We start from the raw sequence: 13,261 nt of genomic DNA, 5'->3' as shown, positions 1-13,261 counted from the left end.
GGCCAATGCAGAAAAGGCACCGGTAAATTGTGAGGCACAGAGCCTTAGGCAATTGTCAGGGCAGGGCAACCCACTTTACTGTTTGTGGCTGCATCGGGAGGGCTCAGAGAGGGAGCAATGCCACCACCTGGCTTCTGGAGGCTCGCCCAGCATTCATCCCATTTCCATCACTTCACCCCATTCCTGTGTGAGACTGAAGCCCTTTCAGCTGCTGCTCCAGTGGTGAAACCCAGGGTGGGTTTGCATACTTTCTAGGACTATTTGGGCCCTTTACATGGCAAAAATCGAGCAATTCCTTCTGCCACCCCAACTCCCATTGGTTTTACAGTGAGAGGTAACAGATCTTATCTTCCCAGTGCTAGAACCCTGGGCTGTGTAGTCTGGCCAGGGGCTGGGATTGTTTGCTCCCAAGGTATCCCTCCTGATTTTCATCCACTATACATGAACGTGGGACCATCCATTCAGTCCCACCACTGCTCCTTTGCCTGTGTCCATCACTCAACCCCTCCCAACGGTCTGGATGTATGTGGTTTCTTTAAATCCTTGGTTGTCAGACTTCCATACAATTTGATTTTCTGACGGTTCTGGGTGTTTCAGTTTTGAGATCTTGTTGTAATTCTTTCTGTAGTTGCATAAGGAGGCAAAGTGTGTCTGCCTATACCTCCATCTTGAATGAAAGTTAAATTACTATTTTTAAAGATTTCATTTATTTATTTTTAGAGGTAGAGAAAGGAGGGAGAAAGAGAGGGAGAGAAACATTGATGTGAGAGAGGAACATCAATTAGTTGCATCTTATATGCACTCTGAGGAGAGACCGAATCTGCAACCCAGCCATGTGCCCTGACTGGGAACGGAACTGGTGACTTTTCAGTTCACAGGACAATGCCCAGCCAACTGAGCCACACTGGTCAGGGCTAGTTAAATAAATTATTATACACTAATAATAATAAGATACTTTGGAGCAGACTTCATACTAATACCAAAAAGTATCCAGGATATATTGTGAAGTGGAAAAGACAGGTTATAAAGCAGAAATGTTTAGAAACATTTCAGTTTAAAAAATTTTTCAATCATATTTAGCGGGGAAAAAATATTAAACACTTATTGAATATTTACTGTTTATTGAATATTTACCAGGTACTGTTAAGCACTTAGAAGTGCTTAACATACGGGGTGGGGCAAAGTAAGTTTATAGTTGTTCATAGGGAAAATAATCCAATAATTAATAAATAATTATAAGAATAAACTGTTTCATGTACTCACAACTGTTAATCTACTTTTGCTTCACCCTGTATATTAACCTAATTTAATCCTCAAAATAGCCTTATGAGCCCTGGCCAGGTAGCTCACTTGGTTCGAGTATCATCCAATACCTTAAGATTGCAGGTTTGATCCCTGGTCAGGGCAAATACAAGAATCAACCAGTGAATGCATAAGTAAGTGGAACAACAAACTGATATTTCTCTTTGTCCACCTTCTTCTCTTTCTGTTAAAATAAATCAATAATAAAAATTAAACCAGCCCTCTGAAATAGATACTATTATCATCATTTTTAGATGAAGAAATAGCTGCAGAGAGATTAAGTCCACATCCAAGGTTGCTAGCAATTCATAGTCCGAATTTGTTCCCCAGTAGACTGGTTCCAATGAGTAGATAACATAGATTAATGGTAGTTATATCTTAGAAGGGTGGGATTAGATGGGACCTTTATTGTCATACACTTCGATATGGTTTGACTCTTTAAAAAATAATAAATGTTACCCTTCTGTCAAAGACAAAAGAACAATAAAAAGAAGAAAAAGCAAAAACTGCTATCCCAGTCGTTTCCTGGGGACAGAATAAAGAGAGAAAGTGATTTCGTTTGCCCTGACCACATAGCTCAGTGGAGTAGTATGCTGTCTGGGTACACCAAGGTTGAGGGTTCACTCCCCAGTCGGGGCACATAAAAGAATTAACCAATGAATGCTTAAATAAATGGAATAACAAATCACTGTTTCTCTTCCCCTCCCTCTAAAGTCAATAAAATTAAAAAGACAAAGAGAAAGTGATTTCAGTCCAGACTAGTATGGTATCTACCCAAACACTGTTTTGCCAGACCTAGGCTCATTTCCCCTCATGGAATGTCTCCAGAGCAGTCCCTAAGAATTCAAATAAAAGTCTAGAGTTGGGGGTCTGTTAGAGTTTGAAGTTTTATTGACTGCTAGGCTGTTTCAGAGGCAGAAAAGAAAGTAACTCAAGCACACGGTTGAAACTCCACAGTGGGCTGGAGGCCGGGCCTTCACTGTCCTGTTCAACTCAGCCAGCACCTCTGGCAGAGCCAGCAAGCAGCTGCATATCACATGAATGATTCTTGGGAGTCAAGGCTATACACAGTGCATCACAGGCACCTCTACCCACTGAAAGGACACCTGAAAATGAACCCAAGCCAGCTACCAGGTGCTAAGTGACTTTGTATTGCTAAGACAATGACCAAAACCAAGGCAAAGGCAGGCCAGGACCAGATCCCATTCTTTTGACTTTAAGGTATACCTGTCTTCTACCTTGTCACATGGTATCTCCCTTGTTGGACAATAACGTGGCTAGTTTTCTTTTTTATTTATTTTTTAAAAATATTTTATTTGTTTATCTTTAGAGGGGAAGGAAGGGAGAGAAATATCAATGTATGGTTGCCTCTCATGTGTTCCCTGCTGGGAACTGGCCTGCAACCCAGGCATGTGCCCTGACTGGGAATCGAACCGTGGTAGTTCGGTTCACAGGCCCGTGTCCAATCCACTGAGCCACACCAGCCAGGGCAAGTTTTCTTTTATAAAAAATGTTTCCCCTGGTCCTGACTGGTTTGGCTCAGTTGGTTGGGCATTATCTTGGGAAGCAAAAGGTCACCAGTTCCATTGCCAGTCAGGGTACACACCTGGGATGTGGGTTTGGTCCCAGTATGAAAGGCAACCAACTGATGCTTCTCTCTCATATTGATGCTTCTCTCCCTCTCCCTCCCTCCCTTTTCCTCTCTCTAAAAATAAATAAATAAAATTTTAAAAAGCATGCTTCCCCTGATAAAATACATGATTATAGAAAATAAAACTCAGTTATAACATCACCATACAGAGATAACCAGTTAACACTTTGGCACAGTTCCTTTTAGTCTTTTTTCAAAAGACATATTTTTTTATGGTATGACACATATTTCAAAATTTGGACTATACAATACATAGTCTTGCATCTTTGTTTTCAATATTATAAATATGTTTTGACAAAATATTCTTTGAAAAATAATATCTAGTGGCAGAATAACTCATACCCTCTTTATGTATGTATTCACTTAAATAATTATTTAACTAACCTATGTATGTACCTAAGGTTATAGATCTCTTTACCAGATCTAGAGGCAGAACAAGTCCCAGTTAAGATTTCATTTCTGGCCCTGGCTCGTGTAGCTCAGTGGATTGAGCGCAGGTCTGTGAAGCAAAGGGTCACCAGTTCGATTCCCAGTTAGGGCACATGCCTGGGTTGCAGGCCAGGTCCCCAGTAGAGGACACATGAGAGGCAACCACACACTGATGTTTCTCTCCCACTCTTTCTCCTTCCCTTCCCCTCTCTCTAAAAATAAATAAATAAATAAAATATATATTTAAAGATTTCATTTCTGCCTTTCCCGTATTAACTGCAGGCAAGGCTGTAAGGCACCACCAGGGGTCAGTGCAGAGCCATACGGTATGCCTTGATGTAGGACAATTGGTTACACAAAAATCCATTAACAAATTCTATTAAAGGACTGTGCCACATGTGCAGGCAAATTCCCTTCCAGACGAGGCTTCCTTAGTTCAGAAATGACCACAGTCCTCCAAATTAATTTATATTCAACATTTACAAAACAGTTATTTTGAAAAACAAGGTCTATCAATACAAGATGTAGTACTAGACCTATTCTTACCTGCTTGGTGTGAGGTTGTTTGTGCATAACATGATCTGACTATTTCTAGGTTTGTTGTGAAAACCAAATAAATAAAATATGAAAGTATCTTATAAATTATGAAGGAGCATTCAAACTTTAAATTTCCCTCTTTTAATGACTGCTATTTAGATATTTGGATGAGTTATCTCCTATAAAAACTAAAGAATCCTAGTTAAAATCATGATTGTGAAATGAGGTATATATAAGAGCATATACTTTGGAATAATCATGGACTATTTCACTGGTTTTTCTTCCCCTAGCCTTCACTACCCAGTTGTTTTAAGTCATCATGTAATTAGTAATGTGTTTCCTAGAAACTGAAGTTATCACTTTTAACTAATCTGGCTTGAGTTCTTTTCCATCCTTATTTACCTGAGGCTTCTTTAGAAGAATTACTCTCAACTCAGAACTGGCTTAAACAACTTAGAAGTAGCTGAACAGCAGAGATCAAAAAGCCACTCCAGGCCTGATATGCTGAATGGACTCCAGCACAGGTGTCTGGCACTCCTGGCCCCTCTAAACTCAGAAGTGATTCTTAGAAGTAAAAGGCACCAAAGGCCCTATTTTCCACCTGGCCAGCCTTCACTCTTCTTCTGTTCTCATTTCCTCTCCAGTTCCTAGTACCCCATCATCTGGAATCAGGGATGAAGAGGAGCTAGGGTTGGGCATTATAGAAACCAAGCAGCTTTCAACAGCAGCTTGATATGGCCTTTTCTCAGAGTAGTCTGATCTGCTGACTGGTCCACTCTGACAAGTCTCAAAACACACAAGAACCCAGGCAAAGCAGGGCCTGGGAGTCTCTTATCATTGGCACTTGATTTCCTGTTGGGCCAAAGCCTTAAGCTCCCTGGCAGAAGAAGGGCACAGAGGCTACAAAAAGAGAACGAGGATGTGTGTACGACAGCTTGCATTGCCCTGGGACAGCTCCAGAAGAGAGCAGTCCTGTGTCTTCCACCTGAGGTCCTATGTCTTAGAGTAGGATTTAACACAGGGCACCACTTGAACAGCTAGTGCTCTTGATAAGTAGTTCCTGGTACAGTTCCTGGTGTTTGATAAATACCTTTTGTATGAATGAATGGCAGGTTTAGGCCATTAGACCAGCATTAAAGCACTGAGTACCTGAAGAGAGCTGCATTTCTATAGGCAATCAAAAAACAAACAGTCCTGGAGTTGGACTAGTGGAACTAGGCCTATATTCTTGAAAGGAAGTCAAGAAGGTCAACAGCTTGACACAAATGCAGGAAAACTCAAAAGCCACACAACAACAATGCAGCAACCCACTGTTATTAAGAGTTTCTAGTACATGGGCCCTCACAGCACCTAGCACCCTCAGAAGGACCAACTTCCTGAGATCACAGTCCGGCCAGCTGATTAGCCCCAGTCTGCATCCAGGAGGGAGTGAGGGGACTCCTCCAGGAGGGCTCTGACACACCCACAGAGCCAACAAAGAGGCCCCAGAGAAGTATGGAGATTCCTGTGTCTACAAAGCTGCAGGTCTTATGCATCTGAACCTGCTAGGTCTTAGAAGACACTGACCTGCCTCAGTCTTAGAAGACACTGCAGAAGCCTGTGCTCTGGAACAAGCTGCCAGTTGCCTAGCAAGGAGCCAGAGGGCACGTACAGTCTGGTTACTCAATGTTGTCATAGACCTGGATCACGTCCTCATGGTTACCGAGAGCCTGAATGAGATGGGCCGCCTGCTCCAGGTCAGGGTCACCCAGCTGCACCACTGTGTTGGGGATGAACTCTAGGGTACAGGACACAGGACACAAGCCCAGGGAGTCCAGCTTCTTCCTCACTTGATGCAGTGAAGAGGCATCACAAATAAACTAGAGACAAAGCAAAGTCAGGAGATGAGGAGCCAGGAGATAATAAAGCTGGTCATAATATTATAAAACCTGAATGGAACTACTATAATATATCACTGGGTTTAAGCTCTTCATTGGTAGAGATCCTTTTCAATTGTTCTGAATCCTTCTTATAGTCCTTAGTAGAGTAAGTCCTACCCAGTATTCACTTAATAAACTTTTGTGGAGTATATGAACTCTTTTATCACACTTGCACCCCAGGTGCAGGAAAGAAACTGAGAGAGGCATGCCTCAATGCATCTATTAGTGCCCTCCTGGAAGTCCACCAAACACTATGACTTCATACTCACTTTAAAAATGCTTTTTTCCTCTTCATCTTCAGTTTCCTTGACATCCTCAGCTCCTGCTTCAATTGCCAGCTCCAGGGCACGCTCTAAGTTCACTTCTTTCTTCTCTCTGTCCTCTACTCCAACCACAATCACCCCTTTTCTGTCAAAGGAGTGGCGAGCTCCTTCAGCCATCATTCCTCTGATGGGAAAGGAAACAGGCCAGAACAGATGCCTTCAGACACTCAGCCTCCACACCACGCTGCACAGCACTGTCTCTTTCCTACCCAGCCTCTGGGATATATACAGACACAGAGCAGCTCTCTTCCTGAAGGAGAAGATGCAGCTACCACTGGGCAAGGGACTAATCCAACTATATCTGCATCCTCTATTTTCTGCCCTGATTTAAGTTTAGAGGATGCAAAGACTTTGCACATCATTTCCTATGCCACTTAGATTCCAGTCCTGGTGGTACATTTGAAGACCTAAACGGGATAATGGGACAAAAGAGCCCCTTCTACACTTATGAAAAAGTCTTGGATCCTGCCTACTGCAGAACACATTAAGGGAGGGTGAATTTTCCCATTTCGATTCTGCCGAGGTGGAAGTGTGTGTAAAATCTGAACCCGCACCAGAAAAGACAGTACTTTCCTTTCACAGAATTAGAAACTAAAGGCTCCCTCCCTCTCCACTTTCCCCACACACCTACCCATTCTTGTTCAGGATATGTTTGATGTCCGAATGGCACTTGGAGCCACTGTTAGATAATGCCTCAATGAGCAGAGAAGAGCCACCAGGGCCTCGACCTTCATACAACAAATAAATGCCCTTGGTTTTCTGTAAAAACAACACAAGCACATTTTTGCGTCTCCCAATTCCCCCTCTGCACGCCAACCCAGAACCACAGGCACCACCGCCAGAAAGTTGACCTCATGGGATGGGCTCTTTGGGCTGGAGCCTAAGCTCTCAAGTCTTTACTTGTGTTCCCACCCTCTGACAGGAGGCCCGTGCGATCGACTTTTAAGGTAACTGGAAGTACTACCCCTTAACTTGGAAGGGAGTCTGTTTCTCTGGTCCCTGAACAATCAATTAGCCATCTCCCAGCTTTGTTCCTCCCCTCCCCGGCCAAATTCTACACCTACCCCACCCATCACTCCCACTAAGACTCATCCTCCTACACCCTAACCCTTACGAAATCCACCTGTGCTCCTACCCCTGGGCTGCCGAGTACTGCTGCACAAAATTGCATACCTATCTATGCCTTTTTGTAAGAGCCTTTGAAAATAGCATCACCTCAAAAATGCAAACAATCAAAAACTAGAATGACCAATCTCATCTGGACCTCCCATGACACCTTGCCCAGGCATCTGATCTTTACCACTTTCTCCAAGCATCCTGCCTGCTGTCTTCCCAGGAACTCTCAACTGGTAACTTCTCCCTTCCTTTTTCACAAAAGAAATAAAAGACTACCAGGTGCGGGAAAATCCTCTGACTCCACCACCTTATCTACACCACAGGCAACATGAAGGCAGTATGTATGACAGTGAATAGGCTCTGGAGCTCGATTGTCTGTTTTTGATTCTGTCATTTTCTGTGTGACTTGGTCAAGTCACTTAATCTTTCTGTGTTTAAATTTCCACTTCAGATTGTTTGGAGGATTCAGTGAGATAATGCATACAGATTTCTTATCAAAGTGCTTGACCTGGAGTAAACACTCAACTATTAGTTAATTAAGATGATTAATACTTTGAGACTTCCAGTCAAGATGGCAACATAGGTAAATATGGCTCACATCCTCACATAACCACATCAAAATTACAACTAAAACACAGAACAACCATCACTCAGAACCATCAGAAATCAAGTTGAATAGAAGTCTGACCACTACAGAATTAAAGAAACCACATCCATCCAGACTAGTAGGAGGGGTGGAGATGCTGAATGGGCTAGTCCCACATCCACATATAGTGTGTAAAAATTTGGGAAGGATATCTCTGGAGCAAGGAGTCCCAACCCCACAGCAGGACCCCAGCCCAGGGTTCCAGGGTTCCAGGGCCAGGACGATAAGTCCCCATAACTTCTGGCTCCAACAACTAGGGAGGATTGATTCAGTGGAAGAAACTTCTGGAGTCTCGAGCAGTTCCACTTGGAAGAACCCACACATGAACCTACTCAGACTCACTCCTTCTGAGCTCTAGCACCACTGTACCAGCATGAAAGGCACCAGCGCGGTAGAGATGTCAGGCATCAAGGTGGGAGGTGGGGGACAGCCTTCTCCCAGACAGAAAGCAGGATAGAGGCCATTGTCCCTTATCTGAACCCTCCCCCAATAGAACCACAGAACCGACACATAGGTGCAATATCTGAGACTCCATCAACCCCGCTAACACTGTTTGCCCTGCCCCAGAGATCTACTGAGACTCCATCCCACCCAACTTACGGGGCCAAGATATGAATTGCTGGTCTTGGCTCATGCTTCACAACTTCCTAAATCCTATCAAACAATCAACAGCTGGCCTCAGTAAGCCCCCAGCCCCTGTACCTCCTCCTGCTAAGTGGTCCCAAGCCTGGCACTAGCAGCAGCCAGCCTAGATTCAGTTTGGCTTTGCCTGGGAATCTCCAAGCCCAGCACAAGTACCAGCCATCTCTGATTGCTTTATAGCTCATGCAGGGGGTCCCTGAGCAGAACACAGGTGGGGGCTTACCTTGGCCTGCATCACTCAGAAAACCCCAGAGCCTGTATATCCAGCAAACAGCTACAGACCAGGTCAGAGCACCACTACACTACCCCTGCACAGCTGATCCTCCACGGAGGGTGAAAGTTGGTGGTCAATGGTCACAGTCAGTCCTTACAGCTGATTGGCCTGGGTAAATCCCTCCCATTGATCTGCCAATAGTAACCAAGGCTCAACTACAAAAAGAGAGTGTACTCAGACCACACAAAGGGCATACCTCGAGTACACAGCTTGGGTGATAGGGGAGGCTGTGCCACTGGACTCTACAGGACATTGACTACATTAGGCTATGCTACCAAGACACAGAGTTAAAGCAGCTCTACCTAATACATTGAAACAAACAGGGAGGCTGCCAAAATGAGGAGACAAAGAAACATAGCCCAAATGAAGGAACAGATCAAAACTCCAGAAAAAGAGCTAAACAAAATGGAGATAAGCAATCTATCAGATGCAGAATTTAAAGCACTGTTTATAAGGGTACTCAAGGAATTCAGTGAGGACCTAAGCAGCATAAAAAAGACCCAGTCTTTTTTATGAGAAACAAAGAATAGCCCTGGTTGGAGAAACAAAGGATAGCCCTGGTTGGTGTGGCTCAGTGGATTGAGCGCCAGCCCATGAACCAGAGGGTCACTGGTTCGATTCCCAGTCAGGGAAAATGCCTGGGTTGTGGGCCAGGTTCCCAGTGGGGCACATGTGAGAGGCAACGATACATTGAGGTTTCTTGCCCTCTCTCCCTTCCCCTCTGTCCAAAAATAAATAAGTTTAAAAAAACACAAAGAATATACTAATTGAAATAAAGAACAATTTACAGGGAAACCATTGTAGAGTGGATAAAGCCAAGAATCAAATCAATGATTTGGAATATAAGGGAGCAAAAAACAACCAATTACAACAGGGAGAAAAAAGAATCCAAAAAAATGAGGATAGTACCAACAGCCTCTAGGTCAACTGCAAAAGGTCAACTGCCCAACATTCACCTCATAGGGGTGCCAGAAAGAGAAGACAAAGAGCAAGAAATTGGAAACCTATTTGAAAAAAACAGTGAAAGAACACTTCCCTAATTTGGTGAAAGAAATAGACATGCAAGTCCAGGAAGTGCAGAGAATCCCAAACAAGATGGATGCAAAGAGGCCACTGTAAGACACATCATTATTAAAAGGCCAAAGATTTAAAAAATAAAGAGAGACTCTTAAAAACAAAAGAAAAGAAGTTAGTTACTGGAAGGTCGCCAGATGGGAGGGGGTAGGGGGAGAATGGGTGAAAAGGTGAGGGGTTTAAGAAGCACAAATTGGTAGTTAGAGAATAGCCATGGGGATGTAAAGTACAGTACAAGAAACAGAGTAGCCAAAGAACTTATATACATGACCCATAGACATGAACAATGGTGTGGGGATTGCTGGAGGCAGTGCGGGGTGCTGGGTGGAGGGGGCCAAAGAGGGAAAATTGGGGCAACTCTAATAGCATAATCAACAAAATATAATTTAAAAAAGATGATTATTCTCTCAGATCCTTTCTAATTATCCTAGGGGAAGAGGTGTCCCCTCAACTGGGCTCTATCACTATCATAACCGTCTCTCTTTCTACTGGTTTTTCTTTTGGGTATAAATATCAGAAAAACAAACACTCCTCAATCTCACATCAGAGCTTTCCCCACATTCTTTCTACCTCATCTCTGCACAACTCAGCTGAGCAGTCCTGGGCTCTATGGTTCTACACCTTGTCTATTCATCCTAGGCTTGCTTGTGATCTTATAACCAGTTGCCAAGAAAAGCCACCAATAGGTTGTGTATTGAAGATGTCGACCACATTGCTACCCTTCTCTCTGATAATATAAGGAGTGTTGGGTGGCCTTTGAGACATAGACCCTGTAGGGACTCTGATCAGTAACAAGTAGGTCAAATTAAGGACCCACCTCCATTTTCAGCGACGCCTCAATCGTTGACTTGGGCATGTGCTTTTGCCGACACACCTCTAAGATGTGGGCCAACTGGCTGTTGAGCTCAGGGTTGGGGCCTCCTTCTGAGATAAGAAAAGAGTGAGCAAAATCATCTCATTTCATTATTTCCAGACCTGCACCCCCTCATTACCCTAAAGAGTGGCAAGTCACCACTTTGTTCTGGATTAGTTTAGAACACTTTATCCAATGTTTGTATGGGATATGGAGGAGAAATATTTTGGAAAAGTTTTTAACTCGCTCCGTCTTTAAGAAATGAAGGGCCGAGAATCCGTGAGCACCCTGGCTAAGCTCCCAAAGACGAACGAGGCAAATGAGGCCTTGGGCACAGAGAGGGCAGTGGGGATCAGCGGTGGGTGACAGGTTCTCACCTCTAACCGCTAGGCGGATGCTCAAACAAAGCTTGGAGAAGATGCGACTCCTCTCAGTATCCTTGGGACCCTTGATATGTCGGACTTTGGACCATTTGTTGTGCCCGGCGGAGACCGCTGTGGTGAGGTGCAGCGTCCGGGCCAGAGCAAGGCTACAGGCCAGGGAGTCAAGCTGGGAGCCTGGGGGGACGCACGGAAGAGCTACCCAGGCTCCAGGGCCTACTACCCGCAAGTATGGTGCAGCGGTCCTGCTTCGGCTGACAGCCCAAGCCGCCATCGGCTACAACCCTGAGCCAAGGTCAGCAGGAACTGGGAAAGGGCAGCGGCCAAAGTTGGCCCGTCCAGTTCACCACCGGAACAAACGGATCAGAAGCCTGCGGTCGCGTCTACCTGTCACCCGTGACTCAAGGGTTCAGACCCGCCGGGAGCGACCCAAACTCCACCAACAGACTCTGCTACCGCCCCGCGGCTTCCAGGAGTGGGTCCTATAGGCGGTGCAGCACACTTCCTTCTTCCGGTCCATACTAAAAACGCGTCCCCACTGCTCTCAAAATCCGTTCCGCCACTCTACACGTACTTGCGCCTCTGTTGCCCTGGGATGTGAAGCGACCCCCAGACTCAGTCACTCCCGGTTGCCTGGGGAGCGCAGGACTTTATTTCCCACAATGTTCTAGTAGAGAGTCATCTGGGTTATGAAACTTATTTTGCTTCTGAATTGCTGGCCAACTTGGAGTAGGTCCACAATGATATTTTTTTGTTGCAAAGAAATATGTGCTTCAACAACCTTATCGTCAAAAAAATAAATAGCTGCCCAGAGATATGATTTGACTAATCAGTTAGTCTCTTCGAACTTCCTCTTCGCTATTTGTAAATAAGGATGCTGCTAGTACTTGTTTTACCAACATAGGAAGTTTAAAAAACACAAAATAAGTCCTTGGAGCTTTGAAATACGATAATAAAGTCTTACATAAATAGCAGAGTGATCATAGTGTTGAAGCCCTCTAAATGCAAAAGATGGATTGTGGCACAGACCATTCTGGAGAAGGAGGATGATCAGGAGAGCCTTCTGGAGCCAAATTCCCCTCTCCATTTTCTTTCTGCCCTCCCCAAAGAGAAAATTGAGGCCATTGGGGGGGGGGTGGATATAGAGAAGAAACAAAGTGGCAACTGGCCTGGGTAAATCCCTCCCATTGATCTGCCAATAGTAACCAAGGCTCAACTACAAAAGGAGAGTGTATTCAGACCACACAAAGGGCACACCTGGAGTACACAGCTTGGGTGGTAGGGGAGGCTGTGCCACTGGACTCTACAGGACACTGACTACATTAGGCTATGCTATCAAGACACAGAGTTAAAGCAGCTCTACCTAATACATTGAAACAAACAGGGAGGCTGCCAAAATGAGGAAAAATTGCTGAGAAAAACTGCTGAGAAATTTTCAGTGGCTCCCTGTACCATTATATCCAAAGGACTGATCTGTTAGATAAAAGAGCAGGACAGTGTGAAGTTTAAGCCTCTGGCCTCTGGAGTTAGACTGGGTGTTAACAACCTGTTATTTCACTTACTAGTGTATCATGGGCAAGTTTCTTTATTTTCCTAGATTTCAGTTTCCTTGCCAGTAGAACGGCCTTGCATGGACTAAATAGGATAACGGATGCAAAGTACATGGGCATAGATTTTACATTAGTTATGATTATGTAAGAAACTCCATAAGCTCAGATCTACTCATTTTTTGTTCTCATGTCTTGATATTGTACTTAGGTTGGAGGGAATTACTCACCGTACTCTGAATACAAGTTCTTTATCACTTCTTCACTTTTCTGTCTCTCGAGGGTAAGATCTTTGCTTTGAGACCCAGTTCAGCTGTCACTTCCTGGGTAGAGTCCACTTTTTAAATTCTAAGCTGTAACTAACAGTTCACTTATGAGTTATTTTATGACTATTTATTATCCAAGCCACTTGGGCTCAGCACTCTCTTCCTTGTACTTTGCAGATTAGAAACATCAGATCACTCCTCATACTTCTCCCAATTCCTGTATTTAGCACAAACCTGTGTCTTTACTGATCTGTATTCCACTTTACCTCATCAGGCTAATTTTTGTTCTTCCTTCAAGATTT

General features: G+C 44.2%; 1 protein-coding gene across 1 annotated transcript; it reads right to left on the bottom strand.

The window, feature by feature from the left end:
- Positions 1-5,217: 5,217 nt before the first annotated feature.
- Positions 5,218-11,640, bottom strand: LOC119036348 (translational activator of cytochrome c oxidase 1). Its single transcript, XM_037128108.2, has 5 exons — positions 11,144-11,640; positions 10,731-10,837; positions 6,793-6,920; positions 6,108-6,285; positions 5,218-5,778 (listed from the first exon to the last, which is right to left on the bottom strand). The coding sequence occupies exons 1-5, from the start codon at positions 11,418-11,420 to the stop codon at positions 5,578-5,580; spliced, it is 891 nt and encodes a 296-aa protein (XP_036984003.2). The 5' UTR covers positions 11,421-11,640; the 3' UTR covers positions 5,218-5,577.
- Between the last annotated feature and the right edge of the window lie 1,621 nt (positions 11,641-13,261).

This window comes from Artibeus jamaicensis, unplaced genomic scaffold (genome assembly GCF_021234435.1).
Source record: "Artibeus jamaicensis isolate MK-2021 breed Jamaican fruit bat unplaced genomic scaffold, CSHL_Jam_final contig_1998, whole genome shotgun sequence".
Taxonomy (NCBI): Eukaryota; Metazoa; Chordata; class Mammalia; order Chiroptera; family Phyllostomidae; genus Artibeus; species Artibeus jamaicensis.
Note: the sequence above shows the minus strand (reverse complement) of the source record. Positions and strands in the feature narration are given on the sequence as shown.

Bases quoted from the DNA above. Each gene is read 5' to 3' on its own strand.
- LOC119036348 (XM_037128108.2), bottom strand. From the start codon at position 11,420: ATGGCGGCTTGGGCTGTCAGCCGAAGCAGGACCGCTGCACCATACTTG. The intron at 10,838-11,143 runs GTGAGAACCTGT...TTCTTATCTCAG, and splicing joins CATCCGCCTAGCGGTTAGAG to AAGGAGGCCCCAACCCTGAG. The intron at 6,286-6,792 runs GTAGGTGTGTGG...CTTTCCCATCAG, and splicing joins CATATCCTGAACAAGAATGG to AGGAATGATGGCTGAAGGAG.